General features: G+C 49.9%; 1 protein-coding gene across 3 annotated transcripts in view; it reads right to left on the bottom strand.

Moving 5' to 3' along the window:
* Positions 1–208: 208 nt before the first annotated feature.
* The window catches only part of tnrc18 (trinucleotide repeat containing 18), a 30,966-nt gene continuing 13,088 nt past the window's right edge, over positions 209–18,086 (bottom strand). The window contains exons 6-30 of one of the 3 annotated variants that reach the window (XM_088358861.1): positions 16,976–17,060; positions 16,645–16,859; positions 16,034–16,180; positions 15,772–15,956; positions 15,317–15,707; positions 14,392–15,249; positions 14,166–14,311; positions 13,950–14,083; positions 13,778–13,888; positions 13,531–13,711; positions 13,158–13,449; positions 12,773–12,988; positions 10,375–10,554; positions 9,124–9,599; positions 8,703–8,852; positions 8,423–8,564; positions 8,205–8,322; positions 7,481–7,556; positions 7,066–7,174; positions 6,580–6,696; positions 5,632–5,778; positions 3,387–5,098; positions 3,071–3,307; positions 2,907–2,981; positions 209–2,846 (exon numbers count right to left, since the gene is read on the bottom strand). In XM_088358861.1, the coding sequence (XP_088214987.1) occupies positions 2,640–2,846; positions 2,907–2,981; positions 3,071–3,307; positions 3,387–5,098; positions 5,632–5,778; positions 6,580–6,696; positions 7,066–7,174; positions 7,481–7,556; positions 8,205–8,322; positions 8,423–8,564; positions 8,703–8,852; positions 9,124–9,599; positions 10,375–10,554; positions 12,773–12,988; positions 13,158–13,449; positions 13,531–13,711; positions 13,778–13,888; positions 13,950–14,083; positions 14,166–14,311; positions 14,392–15,249; positions 15,317–15,707; positions 15,772–15,956; positions 16,034–16,180; positions 16,645–16,859; positions 16,976–17,060 (6,707 nt within the window). In that variant the 3' untranslated portion in view covers positions 209–2,639. Of the gene's footprint in view, positions 2,847–2,906; positions 2,982–3,070; positions 3,308–3,386; positions 5,099–5,631; positions 5,779–6,579; positions 6,697–7,065; positions 7,175–7,480; positions 7,557–8,204; positions 8,323–8,422; positions 8,568–8,693; positions 8,853–9,123; positions 9,600–10,374; positions 10,555–12,772; positions 12,989–13,157; positions 13,450–13,530; positions 13,712–13,777; positions 13,889–13,949; positions 14,084–14,165; positions 14,312–14,391; positions 15,250–15,316; positions 15,708–15,771; positions 15,957–16,033; positions 16,181–16,644; positions 16,860–16,975; positions 17,061–18,086 lie in introns of all 3 variants that reach the window. The other 2 variants (XM_088358859.1, XM_088358860.1) reach the window with 2 other exon arrangements.

Below are 18,086 nucleotides of genomic sequence, written 5' to 3' on the forward strand. Positions count from 1 at the left end.
TTGAATCAGCTAAAAACAAGAAATACTTGATCATGTAAATCTGCACAAAGGCTTTGGTACACCTGCATTTTGTTATCTTTTTTTTTTTTCAATTATATTAATTAAAAAACTAAAGTAACCATGATGTCTTAATCAAGAAATGTCTATTTTTAATTTCAAATTCCTCCTTCAAACCTCACCCAAAAGAAATTACACAGAACCCCACAAGTACAGTTCCATCTGTTTATTAACTATAAAATACTGAGTTACTAAAACCATTAAAAAGAAACACTGGTAAACGTGGTCGTTGTCTGTAAAAAAAAAAAAAGTTCCTTACACATACAGTATAGAGCAACAGTATATATCTGGTGTCTGCAATAAAATGTATTCTTTTGCATTTTTACAAGATTAGACGTGTACAAAGTATATTCTGATAAGCTTCTCTCTCTCTCCCTCGACAGTGAAGGATCATTTACAAAACGTAGATCATTTTTTTCTAGTCATTTTCAAAATAATCTTGTTATATGTCTGTAACAGGACGAGTTACGATATCGAAGGAACAGCAGACGAAGAACCAGCCTCCAGTCCACCTCTCTCTCTCTCTCTCTCTCATTCTCTCTTATGCTCTCTCGCACTCTCTTTCTAGCAGCTAGCTCCCAGTGCCTGTCAGCAGGCGTGGACGATTGTTCAGAGAGGGGGTAAAACGTATGCATATAATATACACACACCCAAAAAAAAAAAAAATCACAGCAAAAGCAAGCCAAAGAAAACAAATAGAATCTGATTATACAAAATAGAGCAAATGAAAATGAGGACAAGTTGGGGAATGAGGGTGTGCACATTGGACCCTGTAAGGCTGAACTTTGGATGGACGTGGGGCTGGAAGGCCTTAACACACCCAAGATGGGTTACAAAACTAACACGCACAAAGACACAAAAGTGCTTTTAACAAACATTCAGAAGCAGCACTTCTTGTCCATTTGTGTGTTCTATCTTTCGTCTCGCTTTAGTCTGGCTGTACCTTGTCAAACCTCAAATATTAACATAACTAGCAGCATCATGATCAAACGTTTGTGTTTTTTTTAGAAATGCAAAGCTCGATTTAGGAGTTTTGTTTTTTTTAATGGAAAATATAACTGTAGCAAAGATAAAGTTAAGATGAGACAATCGTTAGTGTCTGCAATGGCGCTTCAGATGAATGGAAGTTAACTGGAAAGATATTCAGCGCAGATGCAGAAAACGTTTAGTGGCCGCAAAAGGGCCAAAACGGAGTAGGCTTAACCATTTGGCAAAAATTATTTTTAAAAAATCATTATCATGATGGTCGTTAAGGCCTGGCTAGGAGAGTGCGGCCATTGCTTATTCTTTAGCATGACATTCAACAGTTGAAACCTAAAAATGGTCAAATTAGGCACGTTGAAAAATGGCTGAAAGCGTGATGCCTGTGGGACTCAAAGGGAGTCAGGGGGCTACGGAGAAAAAAAAAGAAAAGCAGAAGACGCCCTTTCAAAAAGTTGTTCAAAGTGCACTCGTGGTAAGGTAAACAGAGGCACTGGCGGAGCTAGGATTTTTTTCCTTGGGGGGTTTGCTGATAAAGATTCATTAAATGCGTGGAAATGTTGAGAAGAAAAAAAAAATCCCATCAAAATCAGAAAAAGTCATTACCTGGCTTGGCACCTGGGGGGGTCTAAGCATATTTAGGAGGTGGCCGTGCCCCTGCAGCCCCCCCTCTAGCTCCACCAGTGCGTAGAGACTGAAACTTGCTTGAACGGATGAATGCATGACAAAAAAAGACAGACATTGAACTTGACGATGTGTTTACAAGATCGGGGGGGGGAAGAAAAAAAAATCAAATCAAATCAAAAATTCCATCCTGAGCTTCCAATATTTGTGCAATCCATTTGATGAGTTACCCAGTTTTCTATCTCACATTTTGCACAATGTGGACAAAATCTATTGCTCTGCTTTCTGCCTAAAATCAATTTCCGGGTGGATTTAGGTCTTGCGGTGGCTGACAACGGCGAAGTGCTTTTTAAAAAGTAGATCACACGTCCGTCCGTCGACTTGCTCTCTCTTTAGCCTGAGTGTCTGAGGGAGTTGGAGACACTTTTGAACCTGCCTGCCTGAGTTTCGATTGTCAAGGGGAGCTACGGGGCTTTGCGTGAAAAATAAAAATCCCCGCGAGTTCGATTTGATAATTCTAAGTGCTCTCTGTTTGGACAGCAAATTGGAGGGAGTCTGAACCTCTTTCTCTTTCTGTGCATTGCTTCCTCTCTGTCGCTCCTGCTGTTCTCTACTGTAGATACATGGAAAAGACTTGAGACATGACTGTAACATCACCACGGCAACATCAGAATCACAACCTGTGTCGTCATTCACGTTTCCTTAAAGCTTCTCCACTCTTTGAGAAAAAGTACTCTGACATAGCTAGCACGTGAAAATAAAACACTCATATTTGCCTCTATATAGCTTTCTGTTACACGGGAGTATTTACACGACGAGTGTGTTCAGACGAGTCCATCCGAGGGTTTGTTTGTTTGTTTGTTTGTGTGTGCGTGGAGCGTCCACGTGTCTCGTCACCGATCAACTTGGAATGGTCACCTGGTTTTGCTGGTCGGGTCACATTTTGGTTGGAGAGAACCGAAAGTTCGCTTGCGCGTTTAGCAGATGACCGGGACGCCGTCCGTGCTGAAGATCATCCCCGTGGTGGGCTCGTAGGTGCCGGCCAGGTAGTAGAGGTCCTCGCTCTCGGCGTAGCGACGCTTGTCGCTCATCTGCTCGTACTCCTCCACGCCGACCACCAGACATTTGTGACTGACGGTCTGCACGTCGTTTTCGTCGCTGTGGGACGACTGGTAGAGGGCGCGCTGCACACGGATACAATTATTAGGAGATTATATTCGACTTGATTGATATATTTTGCTTACCTCCATGAAGTCTTTCCGTTGAATGGAAGACTGCAGAGCTGCTGGTAAAGACTGCCCACATATTTGTTCCCAGTTCTCAAAGGGGGACAACGTTTGACGATTAGGACTAACATTAAAATGGAAATATATACGAGCTAGCTGTGTTGTTTGGTCGCTCTCCTTACCTTCTTGTCGGTGAGTTTCTTGCCAGGGTTGGTCTCCTCTGGATGGTAGAACCAGTTGACCCTGACCACCATGTTGCTGCCCCACGATTCCCACATGCTCTGAATGCGACCGATGAAGGGCAGGTTGGGCCTTCCCGCCGACAGGAAGACGGCGCAGTCGCCGATGCGAATCATCTCCCGGCCACGCACGATGGCCTTGTAGAAGAGCTTCTTGGCCTTGCCTTTCATTCCTCGCCTCTGCAAAAGCGGAACGAGAAAGTGGAGCAAAAAAAAAAAGACGGCTGAATGGTTCTCCGAGCGAGAGTTGTCTGCTCACCTGAGTGGGTTTCCCGAACCACTTCCAGAGCTGTCTGGCTGGAAGGAAGGCAGAAATCTTGGGCCTGTTTTCCACACTGGGGAGACGTTGGCGTTTGGCCAACTCCTTGGTGGTGGGTAGGTGGACGCCTTCCCGCCGCTTGGGCCTCCCCACCTTTCCTTCTCCTCCGCTGGGCTTGGGTTTGGGAGGGCGGCCCCTTTGCCCAGAACCTTTGCCGGTGGCCGCTTTGGCCGCTTTGGCCGGAGCCGAGGAGGTTGAGAGCGACGGTGACGGTGAAAGGGAGCCAGGCGACGCCTCCTCGTCTTCCTCCACTTTGACATCCACCTCCTCCTTTAGGTCCTGCTCCTCCTCCTCCTCCTCCTCCTCCTCCTCTTTCACTTTGTCCTGTGCTGCTGCCGGCAAGGGAGAGATGGGGCCCGGCGGCGGGGTGGCGGTCCTGTCTTCGTCGGAGCTGCAGGAGGAATCGTCCGTGGAGGATGAAGACGAGGAGGAAGATGAGGACGAGGACGACGAGGAAGAGCCGGAGCAGGATGAAGAGGAGGAGGAGCAGCTGGAGGTGCATTTCTTCTTTTGCTTGACACTCCCTTTGCCACTTTCTCCTTCCGACTCGGAGCTGCTGCTGCTGCTACTGCTGCTGCTGCTGCTTTGAGACTCTTCCTTAATCTTCCTCTCCTTCCTTCTGTCCTCCTCCTTTTGCTCCTCTATTTTGCTTTTCTCCTCCCTGGCGTCGGGTTCCTGCCCTCTAGCGCGGCTCTCCCCTCGCTCTTTAGCCAGCACGTGCGAAATGTAGGCGGGCTCCTTCTCCCGCAGGCCAGGCTCGCACTCGGGAACCCTGGGTTTGGATTTGAGCGGTTTCTGGTCGGCCAAGGGGGCGGGATCCCGTCTGACGCTTTGGCCCTCCAGCAACATCAGAGCCTTTGTTTTTTTAGTTTTGGGCGAGGTCACGCCCTCGTGATCAAGCTTCACGAGGGGCTCGGCGGAGGCGGGCTTCCGCTTGACTGTGTCGCCCTGTCTGGAGGCGGGCTTGATCCTGGAGATGGGCCTGGAAGCCAACTGCTCAGACGGCATCTTCAGTTTGGGTCCAGAGAGAGGTCCCGATGCCGTTCTGGGAGCCAGGGATGAACCGGATTTGCCTGCCGACAGTCTCGCAACCGAGCTGGAGATGGGATGGAGAACAGCTCCGATGGGTCTGGAGCTGCCGTGGTGTTCCGAGGCGGCTTTGCTTTTGGGCGCTGGGGTAGAGGGAGATCTGGGAGTGGAGACACCGGGCTTTGCTGTCACACTGGGTCTGGACACGGGCCTGTTGGATGCACTGACGTTGGCGGCGGCGCCGCCGCTCTCTCTTTCTCTACGCTGACCGTTATACGAGGTCAGATTGGGCTCGCTGTACAAGTCCACAGTCAGGATCTTTCCGTAGGTGGACGGGTAGGATGACGAAGAGAGCTTGGCTTTCAATTTAGCGGCAGGAGCCGAGCCGCTCTTTCTGGGTCCTGCCGAGGAGGTCGGGCTACTTGAAGGGGACGACGCGATGGAGCTCTTGTGTCCCGGTTTTGCCGCGGGGCGCGAAGCGGGCCGAGGCTTCTCCTGCACTACTTTCTGGACTGACGAGCTTCTATCCTGGGCTAGTTTGGTGGGATCCTGGGATTTCTCTGGGGGCTGGCTGGACGATGGAGACTCGTTTTTCTCCTTGCAGTCGGAGTTCAAGGAGGTTTCTGGGGTGGGAAGAACAACAACAATACAACATGATGAGCAATGATGAAGCGCATGGTGCTCCAGAAATGTCATTTTGTTTTGGACTGACAAAAATTCTAATGACTTTATTTTTAAGTTGGGCTTTGGGGAGCAAATGACTGTGAGAAGAATTCCACCTATTATGCAAGCACGAGTCCCTGCAACAATGAAGCCAAAGTTCGAAGCGGTTGGTGCCCCACCTTGTTTTAAAAAAAAAAAAAAAAACATATTTTTTCAAAACACACCCATGGTTCTCTATGATGTTTTCATTGTGTGGCTTTCTGACTTTTGTAGTTAACAAAGCAGCAAGGACTGAATTTAAACGCTTTCAGGCTTACTTAGTCTGGCAGTTTGTTATATAACCGAGGGTTTCTTGATGACAATGACTCATCAGAAAATGACATCATGTTGTCTCATTCTATTTTAGCCCTTGAATACTCTGAAGTAGTCAAACATAAAAATGGTTGGATTTTTCTGGCCCAAGACAAATCTCAATGATTTCAGTTGTGCTCACCTGGTTTGGATTTGGGCTTGCGACCAGGTTTCCCCTTGACCTTTGGAGCGCTCTCATCACTCTTGGCCTCTTTGCCCTCCTTGCTGCATTTGCGCACCCTCCGGCGGGAGCAACTGGCCACCAGAAGTGCAGGGGAAGGCTCAGCGCCTGCACAAACATCATCAGAAGAACGTCTTGATTATAGCTACCCAAAAAAATATCACATTTGGCTCATTTTTAGACCAATGAATGCAACAATTCTATGCATTTTCACAATTGGAAATTGTAAACTGAAATGAATTTTTCTGCATGTTAAGACCACTCCTAAAATGATGACAGTAATATATTTAACTGCCGTATACGCTATATGCCATAAAAGATTCGACACGCATGCCTGCGGTTTTGTAGACAAAAACAAAACAGTGTACTCTGTCACGCAACAGGTGGTGCGCTAACCCTTAACCCCAATGTCAGTTCAGCCAATCAAATGCGTGAAGGAAGTTATTTTGAGAACAAGGCTAAATGGAGGAAACGCATGCATGTGTGTCAAGAGCAAAACCGAGTCACATTTCTATCTACAGTCGGCAAAACGCAACAAACTCAGCCTCAAAAAGGGTTAGCAAAATATTGATCTTTCTTGGCACGCTGGAAAAGTTTGATGAAGTCAGTTCAGCGCGACCTCAAACATACTTTGCCAGTGGACCGATTTTTGAGACACCCACCCACGCAGACAGGAAGGAATCTTGCGAATAAAAACAGGCGTGACCTAAAAGCGCAATTCTAAACCAACTTTACTGCGACAGAGGTCGAGCAAAAGCCCCCAAGGACCACTGTGTAAACAAATGTCCTCTTTGTCCACTGGGAGCTATTTGACTTTTTTTTAACATCACTGTTCTGTGTTGAAATGCGGAAGAAAAAAAAGAAGGAACAAGCGCCTATGAAAATAGTTGATGTACAGAATGTGCTCACAGTGGATTTTGTAGTCCGGTGGCAGAAGTCGGATGTGCGAGAGGGGGATGCGCCCAGTGTCGCCATCGTCAAACTCCACCGTGATGAGATCGTCCTTTTCGTCAATGTCGGAACTTCCTGTTTTGGGAGGAACGCAGCAAAATTGAAACTTCATCGTTTCAAAACACTCTCAATCGGCCTTAAACTCTGCTGCAAAGTTGTTGTTTTTCCTACTGAATTATTTACATACGCCGCAGCTCTGTCTAATAATAAACATATTGTCAAATAACTAGCTCTCTGTGACCAGTGTGTGTATACTACATGCTATATTTACACTGGCACACCACTAAGATCAGATATAATAATAGTTGAAAAAGCCCAGTTGATATTATACATTTGCTGCCAGCTGCAATTCAATTATAAATTGACTATGACTCATAGCATTCAAGGGCCGTGTGTGTGTGTGTGTGTGTGTGTGTGTGTGTGTGTGTGTGTGTGTGTGTGTACCGTTGACAACTGTGCCAGGATAAAGGCAGCGGTACTGCTGACTCCAGTAGGCAGCGATGCGGGTGCCCTCGGGGAGATAGCGCACCGAAGGAGGCTTCACATCAATGATCTGAACATAGACGAGAATAAAGGGCTTGAAATGTCAGCGCCATGCTAGCGCGCAGATTTTCTTCCCGCTTTGTTTATTAATTTCATCAAGACAAAATCCGCGCAAAGGGGAGAGGGCGAGAGCTCGGGGAGCTTTAAGCGCATGTGGCCGTCACATGACGCTTGACCTACTTTGTTTCATGCATGTTTCATGTTTCACTTTCAGCACCGAGCGGCCGGCCGACATCTCCCGTGTCGCTGGAAATCCGAGCGAGAGCATCCGAGCCTACCGTCGTGCGTGCGTGTGAGTGACATTGGGTTTACTCACAGCTTCCTGTAGCAGTTGCTCCAAGCAGTAGATGTGCGGCCGGTTGCCTCTCTCGCCCTCCACCACCACGCTGTATCTGAGAATTCACAATGCAGCAGATAAATAAATTGGAGTTTCCCTTCTGTGATTTCTGTCCTAGCCGCAACATTGCGTCATTTCAGTTTAATTAAGTGTATCTGGCTGAGGCGGCGACGCCACCGCTATTTTCGCAGCGTACCTCTATTTTACATTTGCACCCGAGAAACCAAAGGGCTGACGACATCATAATAAATGCACTTCTTTGTCTCGATTGTCGCCCAGCTCACATTTACATTCCCAGAGAATATTAATCCTGCTTTACAGGGGATTAAGTCGAGTTTTCTTATAACTCAGCCACGCTGGATTTGAGCAATGCTAAGTGAGCGAACGAGAGCTGATGTTTTTTTTTTTTCCCCCATGTCAGAGTTTGTCAAATGCTCTTATTGATTTGCTGCCAGCGATTAAGATGTTAAGTATGCATTACGCTGCATTCCACCACATGAAATAAAAAGGATTCCTTTAGAACAGTTTAACCTCAAAACCTCTGAACGGTCGTTCATAACAAAAGAAAAACATAAAAAGCTCACAGTCATATATTCTTTATCCTCTGCAAAGAGCAACTCATATCAGTGCCGTACAGATGAGGCGTGCTGAGAACAGTACAGACCACGGAAACAAATATAAACACATTTTGTGTAATACTCACATATCAGGTGAGTGCACAGTGTTGACGTGCCCCGCGTACAAAAGCTGATCATCCATTGGGATCAAAACCCGGAGTCCGTCCGCCAAAGAGTCCTTGTCCAACACGCACTGCACTGGAGCTGAAAACAGCAAGTCAAAAGAAAACACAGGACATGAATACACAGGCAGCTTTTTTTTTTTTTTTTTTAATATAACTTATGAGTGTCAACAATCGCTGACCGGGTGTGGAGGACCTCTCGGGCACACTGCTGCCGCTACGCCGCGGGATGAGCTCGTCTTCGCTGAAGCTGCTGTCCTGATTGGGCTCAAAGTCTTCATCAGCGGCCATGCTCTCCATCAGTCGGCTCACTGCTCCCCTGGACTGCTGGAAATGACACGCGAGGAAATCATATTCCTTGATTCGGTCTCACTCAAGCATTCTGCTTTTGACCTTGCCAGGATAATAAGCAATTATTGTACGCCGCTAATGACTTCTCAGCTCATCAGTCACCTCACTGACCTCCCGGGCCTTGGTCTTTGCTTTGGATTGGCTCTTCCGCGCCGGGCTGAGGCTCAGCGCCGTAGCGTTCTCTCTTATTGGACTGCTCAGAGAGGACGGGCTGACGGGCAGAGAGGAGGAGGAGGAGGAGGAATCCTTGGGCTTCTTTTTCTGTTTTACAAATGTCAGAACACAAATGGTTCCAATGAAGACAAGCGCAAGCACACACTCAAATGCACGCGGGGTGGGAGAAGCCCGCAGTTGTCCTTTCTTGTCAGCAACATTTAAGACAGCAGGGAAGTGCTGCAGTGATTGAAGAGATGGGAAACCCTGCTGGAACTGTGACACGTGCACTAGTGCTGGGAGAGGATTTGGAAGAAAAGCAAGAGGAACAGAAAAAGAGTCTCCCGCCAGTTGCTGAGGAGATAAATAATTGACGTACTTTCACGGCATCTTTGCTCTCTCTGTTGGAGGGAGGCTGTTTGGGTCGGGAGACGGCTTTCGGGGTGAGCGGCGGGGCTGAGCTGGACGAGGAGGAGCAGCTCTGACCCGTGCCGGATGACGACGACGACGATGTCTGGTTGGCTGAGGCGGTGGCGTCGTGGAGGAAGATCCGCTCGCTACGTCGTCGGTTCCAGGCTTCGTCCTCGCTGAACACGCCCGAGCCGGAAGCGGTCGCCAGATCGAAACTGAAGCGCCGCTGAGGTCGAGGCGAGGGTCGCCGTTGTTTGATAGGTAGCGGCTTGCGTTTGACGGCCAGCGTTTCGTCGCGCTTGCTCGGGCTGCTCTGCTCCATACGGCGGTTGGCCGGGGGCAACAGGGGGAGTTCCGGCGCCGAGCGTTTGCCGTGCAGCAGAGAGGGGAACTTCCTCAAGCGCAAGTCGGAACCGGAGTCGGACCACTCGCATTCTGATGAACCTGGTGGTGGGAGGAGGACACAAATCAAGATTGTCAACAAACACAAATGAATACCGGAAGACTTCCATCTATGGTACTTTGCTTTGTAAGTTAGCATGAAGCTAATTTAGCTTCTTAAAGATGCTTTCTCAAATGTTCTTGTGCCAATTTTACAGTCAATAAGTAGAAGTGACAAATAAACAACTTGAAGCAAGCACACTTGGCCTCTTTGGAGATTTGTGTGAGCCTGGGAGTGAGAACACGCACTGTGGAATAAAATCAATTGTGTTTCAATGAGTTTAATGAGAGCCGCTTCTAATGTTTGCGTTACGTAATTCACATAAGTGGAGCAATATATTTTAGACTGAGCTCTCTGTTTGACGCTGATAAGCATGATCATCTTTTTGAAAGTGGATTTCATTAGATGGTGCATGTGATTGGGCCGTTCGTGTAAAGCCACGCAAATGTGTTGGATTCTCTACCATCAATAATTGCAAGAATAGTACTATTGATTACACCTAAACAAATACATCATTGAAGAGTGAAACATTACATTCACCACAATTGGAAATGAATGAATATTTAACAACGCTGGCAAACCAGAGCTGAGGAAAAAAAAAACAACAACACTCAGGCAGATAAATCTGCTCAACCGCAAAACGCACAATCAGAGGAACCATCACAGCTGTTGTCCTTTTGTTCGCACACTAGATAAGGAGACTCATCTTTTTTTGTGATCAACAAAACAGGAAACACGAACACTCTCTGCAACTCCGCTTTTGTGCGTTACTCTTACCTAGAGTGCTCGATCGGCTGTGATGTTTGCCATCGGGGAGAAGGCTCAAAGGGGCTGTGCTGACGGGGAGAACGCTGGCCGCGAACCTGGCCAAAAGACCCAGGCCGCTCTCCTCGCAGCCGCCGTCTTCCCATTCGGAATCCTCGTTGTACTCATCCTCGTAACAGTCCTCCGAAGACTCTGTTTCAGGAAAAAAAAAAAAACATTCCGCTCAGAGCCGGGATGCGATTGTTGTCACAAAGCTCCCTGCGATTCACAAGACTCCTCTCGCAAAAAAAAAAAAAAAGTGCCCTGCTTAAAATGACACGGCAGCCTGGATTGAATTAACACATTGATGGATGGAAGCCACATCGCATCCAAAAAGCCTGTATGGTCCAGATTCTGCTTCAGACACTCTACCTCACAGTCCACATACCATTAGCACACTCACAAATGGGGAAAAACCATGTGACCTCCGACCTTAACATGACTATTTACAACCCCTGAAGGGAGTGTAAAAACGGCAAGAATCCACTTCCTCCTTCAGCTGTGAAAAGATATTGCGGCAAGCAAACAAAACACACAGATAGTAAAGCATATTAGCGCTGTGTTGATAGGAATAAGCGGGTTAGGTCCAGCAGATGAGCAGGAGGAGTCTCCGAAAGAGTGTTAACACGGGGGTGGATGCACAGTACAGATAGTAACAAACAAGCATTATTGTTAACTGAAATTTGCACTGGTCATCAAAAATGTTTTGACTCATAGGTAAGTGATGTCATGCATTGGTTATATTGCATTTATCCAGAGGTTAGACTCTACTAGAGGTCAGCAAAATTGTAATTCTGTGAAAATATGGATGCATATTTTTCAAACTACTTTTCCCGATAGGGGTACTGTGAATCCACACGGTGTGTTAACAACAGCAGGCGGACAACAGAGAGGACAAGGCAGGCACTGGAGAGGACAGCCCCTGTGAGGCCCTTTGCTTTGCTTTGAGTAACCATGGCAACAGCCTTTAACACTCAATAGATACAGGTATGAAAGGTAGAACCATGGCTCTCAAATAAAATTCAGGTGAAAGTTGAGATTGCGTGAATGGATTTGAATTTCGGCCGTGTGAGAGCATTCATTCATCATCCTTGACACTCAGGTTAACGTCCGTGTACTAGTATACTCCTGTTCCTCCATTGTAAGACAATTCAGCTGTCTTACTAGTAATATTTTTCCCCTACTATTAGTACTTCGCTGGATTATTAGAATGCAATTAAATTGCTGCATTAAAAATAACTAGAGCTGATCTTTATTTGGAATTGTCCAACTTGAGAGAACAGAGCACATTAGTACAGACAGACAGACTTTAAGTTGGATATCAAGGATATGGAATGAATGCTCCAACTTGTTAGCGGTGGAGAAAAGAAAGGGGCACATCCTACTTACAGAACAGGTGACAGGGGTGTGGCCTCAGGCAGGGTGGGGCGGGGTCGGGGCAGCAGCACAGCGGCCAGAGTGCAGCCTAGCCTTAGCGCAGCCACACCTTAGCATAGTCTAGCGTAAGCTACGCTCTGCTAGCCGTGGCGAGGAAGCGTTCAGGATTAAGGCTGAGCGAGTCCTTGCCAAACTTCTGCAATGTCGGCGGCAGCGGCAGAACAAGCACGTGGAACAGGCAGAGAGACACTCAAAGCATCGCGGCAAAGACAATTTGGGGAGGCGACAGAGCAAGGAGGTTGACAGCAAAAGAAAATGGGCCCCCGAGGGTTATTGGAAGGTTTAGTAGACAGACAAGGAGCGCTTTTGTCCAAATATCCCAAATGGCAATCAAAACAATCATCTGGATCAAAACACGTTAATTTAGACCAAGAAGAAATTGAAAAAGTCTCATCTTTCCAACCTCTCAACCTGGCTCAAGCTGAGGGATATTGGACAAACACAAAGCTCTGGGAAGAAGGTGCAGTTGGACACAATGACAAAGACAGACGGACGGACGGACGGACAGACAAGACAGATGAAACCAACACAAGGACCACAAGCGTGTCGCTTTCCGTACTAATCAAATCCAAACCTTTAATAAAGCTTTTTATAGGTACCAAACTGCAATACAACTTTGTGGAAAAAACAAATCTCACAATTCACACAATATTTCAATTCAATGTACAAATTCTACAAAATGCTTTTCAATCCAGGCAATAAAAACACCATAGAAATATGTAAACCCTTCCAAAAAACAAAAAAAACAAAGGCAACTTTGCAGAGAAACCAGCAGCAAGAAAGAGGTAGGGATGGTCAAGCTAAAGCACAGTCTGAATAAAAAGCTGCCTTAGCAAAGAGCAAACAAACACAAGCTGTGACAGACACCATATTGTCTGACTCAACGGTACGAGGGGGAGGGGAGGGGAGGGGAGGGGGGGGGGGTGTCAGTAACCTTGATCGAACGAGTCGTCGGAGGAGCTCAGGCCCGCTTCCTCGAGCAGCAGGGATAAGTGCTTGTGTTTCTTCTTTTTCTTCTTCTTCTTTTGCGACTTAGACAGCGCCGAGGTCGGCGACGAGGCGGCCTGTCTCTTCCGGGCGCCGAGGGACCGCGTCCCCGACAGAGAGGGCCAGCCCCCTCTCGCCCAATTGTGACCCTCAGAATCCGAGTCTGGTACAAGGACAGAGATAAACCGCTAACTATCCAGCAAAATCATCGGAGAGGCGCCGGCATTGAATTCAAAAGGATAATCGCAATGTCGTGGAAAAATGGCGCCGGAATTGAAATCGTCTGGACCGAGCGCATCGCTTCAAACATGATTATTTTGATTTTTACTCACTGTTTGAGCAGCTGCTGAGCTCCGATCTCACCGGGGAGAAAAAAGCACTCTTCTTCTGACCTTTCACCTTGCGTAGGGCCTCCGAGGACTTGGCGGCCACCTTGTGTTTGCTCTTGGACGGCGAGCGGTCGTTTGTTTGCCGGCCGTCGGCCGACTTGCCCCTGGGCCGCTCTTCTTTGGAGCCGGAAGCCGCTTTGCGACACGAGTCCAGGCGCGAGAGCGAAAGCGCTCGGTCCAGGTCGGAGGCTAACTGCTCCTGCTCGCACACGTGGCCGCGTTTCACCTTCGGCCCCTGACGACGGCACCGAGGCATCATTAATCGAGAGCGGCCTGTGGGAGAACGGACGACGATGCGCGCCGGAGAGCGGCTTACCTCGGGAAGATGACCGCCGGAGGCGTCCTGCTCTTTCCAGCCTTTGCTCTTTTTCTTCTTTTTGATCTTCAGCCCTAGACTCCCCACGTCCGGCTCCTCGTCTTCTCTGGAGCCCACAAACCTTTTTCTCTGTCCTTCCCCGGTTTCAGAGTCCTCCGAGTATTGCGTCGACCTGGCCACCCTGAGACGAGGGAATAAAAAAATGGGTCAAAGCTGCCGGGTCGTGATTTATAGCTTTGCGACTCACTTTGCGGGCCTGCTATCCGGTTTGGGAGGCGTGGCCAAGTGTTTTCTCTTCCTTGGTCGACCTCTGCCCCGCCTCATTAGGCTCCGCCTCTCGTCCTCCTGCTGCCGTTCGCTGACGTGACGAGAAGAGTTAACGTGGTGCGCGCTGGAGAAACGTTCCGCTCGGCACTTACTGCTTGTCTCGGCGCCTCTGCAGCTTGCTCATCTCTCTCTGCTTCTCCTTGTAGGTTTTCTGCAGCTCAGCCAGGCGGATGCGGTATTCCACCTCCACCGCGTCCAACACGTCCATGGACATTTTACTATAGAGCTGCAAGGGGGTGGGGGGAAGAAACACGTTGAGTGAGGCCTTTCCCTGCCACATTGCGGCTTGATCCTAGTTCTCTTCTTACCGGCTCCTCCTTCCTCTGCCTCCAGCTGTACTTTCTGTCGGGATCCAGTGTTCTGGGCAGATCAATGTGGGACTGTTTCTCGATGGCCTCCAGTAGAATCTGTCTGCTCGCCTCGAGAAGACAGTCCAAACCTTCCATTGCTAAATCTGAATGGGGATGCAAAGGGGAGGGGGGGTTATTGAAAAAAGTTGAGAGACGCGAGCAGGATCATCCTCAGATGCCTCACCGGGCTCCGTGCTGATGCTCTCCATTTCCCGCCGGGCCATTTGGCTGAGCATGGCCATGCCCTCCAGCGCCACCATCTCCAGCGGACCGGCGCCGCTGCAGTTTTCGGGAGTCCGGGCGATGGCCGACGCCGTCCGGCTGAGCGGGTACGGCTCGGACAGCTCGCTGGCTGCGAGCAGAGCGAGCATCCCCGCCATGGGATCTTCAAGGACCGGCGGCTCGGGAGGGATTTTGGTGACCGTTTCCTTCCGACTTGGGGTGTGTTGCTTTGGAGACGTTGCTTGAAGGGATTCACAGACAGCGCTTGTGCCCGGTTTAGCGGATTCCTGGCCGTCCACGTCGGACGACCGGTATTGCGTCGGCTCCGGATCCGCCGCAAGGGATTCCGTTCCGTGGAGCGGAGAAGGATACGCATTCTGGCACTGATATGATTGTCCCTCTCTTTTCATCTGTCCTCCCTTTTCTTCAGCCACTCTCTGGCGAGGACTGGAAACCCGCGGAGGGATCTGCTGTAGCGTCAACGGGCCCCCGTCGTCCTGTCGATTGTGTCGCGCTCCGACGGGACCGCAGCTACGCGCGAGCGGAATCGGCGGCTCCGGCGTCGAATCGGACCGATGCTTTTCCACGACGGGTTCCTGTTTCAGGAAGGGCTCATTCTTTGTTGTCGGTTTTTGCGCTTTGAGGTCGCCATCCGGCGGCCTCGAGTGGAGGTGGCCTGTGGTACTCAAGTCCAAAGAGTGGGCGTGGCGCCGTGGAACAGCTTCTGCGTTTGCCGCGGCGCGCGCTGCCACGTGATAAGTCGGAAGGGGCGCGCCGAAGGGAGCGCCCATCGACTGGTAAGGGTAACCGGGCGAGAGCTCTGCAACCAGAAAAAAAATTGTCAAGGAGAAAGTCGGCGACAACCAAAGGGTAACGTAGCGACTCACCCGAGTAGACATCTGGAAAAGCAGGCTGACGTCCTTCTCGCCGCTGCCCCCTTTCCGCCGCCTGTCCGTCATCGGCAGACTCGTGTTTGGGCAGCCGCGGTGAGGCCGGGGGCGGCGAGGCCGAACAAGGGGAGGACGCGTGCGGCAGCAACGGCGGCGGGTGAGACGACACTCTCTGCCTGGATTCCTCCGACTTGAGGTTGGTCGCCGGTGACGGCGGCAGCGGGGTGAGGGAGGACGTGGAGGGCGTGGACGAGCGAGACCGCGGCGGGGGCTTGCGGGGATGGAGGACGGGCGACGGCGACGACGACGGCCGGGCTTTGGCTTCGGCGTTCTGCTTGTCCGCTTTGTCGGCCGAGCCCGGCCGCTGCTCGTTGGCCTTGAAATGCTCCTGAAAGGCACGGCGCGCTGCTCAGTACTCGCTCCTCTGCTAACTCGACCTAAATGTCACTTACAACGAGCTGGGCGTTCCTCTGCAGCTCCAGAACCTGCGCCGTGTGTTGCTGGATCATGAGCAGCTCCTGTTGCCGAAGCATCTGCTGCTGGGAGAGGAGCTGGAGCTGGGCCGCGTGCTGCAGGGAGGCGCCGGGCCCGTACATCCCCGGCCACACGGGGGTCCCGCGCTCCAACATGTCTCCTCCTGCAAACACGTTTTTTTTGTCAAATCAAAGTGTACGGGATTGATTATTGGGCGGGTGGAGAAAAATCATTTTCTACCGTAGTGTGGCAGGTGCTCGGTCGGGATGACTATAAGCTTCCCGGTCTGCGAGTCTCTGACAAACTGGTAAGGAGGCGCTATGGAGCCCGGTAGTGACGGCGGGTAGCCTGGGGAAAGCGTCGGGTGAAGGGAGGAAGAGCTCAAGCCTGACGAGAAGCGGGTACAGAGACAAACATTTTCTTAACAAAGCTCAAAACTAACATTTATTTTCCTTAAGCCAGCCTGAAAACAAAAATGGTGCTGGAGTGTTGACACGGCTATTTCTGGGCTGGGAATGAGGAATGGTTCTGGAACGTCCTGCAAAGTTCAGGAATGTCTGCGGCACTTGACCCCCCCCCGGAGGCGGCGACTGATGCAGCGAGTCAACACTTCCTTCTCTTACTACACCCATCCAAGACTGCATGTCGAATTTCGCAAGCGCGTCACGGGCGAGTGCTAAACGGACTTGGACTGTCTTTAGCATGGGGATGAATCATTCCGATGTCAAAGGGGGCGGCTAAAAAGGGAAACGCTGGCTCGTTTTCAAAGGCCGACATGTGGCAGGGGAAGGGGGCGGGGCCCCATTTACATCTAAAATTCTTTGTAGCGTATTATTTGCGTGTCCACGTACTGTACGGTGAGCCGGGGAGCCAAACTGGAGGAGCTCCAGGGCGAGGCAGCCAGGGGTGAGGGGTCAGAGTCGAGGGGTCGGGATGCCATCGCCCCGCCCCTCCGGTCACCATAAGGTTGGGGGTCATGAGGCTGGTTGTCATCATACTGGGCGTCAAGCTGCTCGGAAGCAGGGGAGGGGGCAGCTGCGTGAAGTCCGACAGCTCTTTGGGCTCTCTGCGAGGAAGCAAAAGGCGGAAAATGGTGAATGGAACACGTCAACGTAGCTGCAAAACAAGATTTGAAAAAAAAAATCAATAGCGCAGGCCATCCCTGCTCCATGTCCGCCTCACCTGAGCATTTTGTCATCGCGTTCCAAGCGGCCGGCGAGCATTCGCTCTTCGTGATGACGTGCGCGCTCTTCACCTCGTTCTTCATCTAGGTTGACAGCCCAAGTCATATTATTAGTGTGAGGAAACGGGGATGAGATCATTTGGCTGTTTCTTGATACAACCCCACAACAATGGTTAATGAACTGCAGGTGGGTCGGTTGACCTCAATCCAAAAAGCCAAGATGATGGTCACAGTGTTGACCCGCCAGGATGCACGCTGTTTTGATGTCATGTGGCTTCCCGCTGCTTTGCATTTGCATTCGCCGCAAATCCTGCACAGCAGTCCAGCCTCCATCCAAACTGGTTACGCTTAAAAGTCTTCCTTTGGTTTATTGGCAACATAATACTTTATATACCGTACATTTCACACCCTTTTGTTAATCAATCCACAGTCAAGCAAAATGTAAAAACATCTCAACAGTATATGTAGTGGTATTTCTGGTCTGCCAACATTCACGGCTAATTAGCCACGCTAGATTAGCGACTGTCTGGATGCACAGGCAACTTTAAACTCGAGTCGCTGACGCTGCTGCGATTCACGGAGAAATGAAGAATAACCACCAGGATCTCTTTGCGCTCTCGCTCAAGCTGGCTCAAGGTCCCCGAGGTACATAAAATGGTTTTGTGCGACTGTGCTGAGCCTTTCAGAGTGTGTGTGTGTAGGGACAAGAGACTTTAACCATCCCTGACATGCTCCGCAGGAAAGATTTCAAGACTGTTACCAAGGTTACGGGGACCCTGGCCCACATGCCATCCTCCTCTGTGAGCCAGCGATTAGCCGGCACCTTGCTCACCTCCCTAATACTCAGTCCCTTGCATCCTGCGAGAAGGCTCGCGTCCCATCGCCTTTTTATTTTTTGCCCACAGCAAATCCTCAGCTGCTTCTTTTAGACTAATGCCCCTTGGCAGGGATGGATGGATGGATGGATGGATGGATGGATGGATGGATGGATGGATGGATGGATGGATGGATGGATGGATGGATGGATGGATGGATGGATGGATGGATGGATGGATGGATGGATGGATGGATGGATGGATGGATGGATGGATGGATGGATGGATGGATGGA

The sequence above is a fragment of the Syngnathus floridae genome, chromosome 17 (genome assembly GCF_059516105.1).
Source record: "Syngnathus floridae isolate MCC-2025c chromosome 17, RoL_Sflo_1.0, whole genome shotgun sequence".
Classification (NCBI taxonomy): Eukaryota; Metazoa; Chordata; class Actinopteri; order Syngnathiformes; family Syngnathidae; genus Syngnathus; species Syngnathus floridae.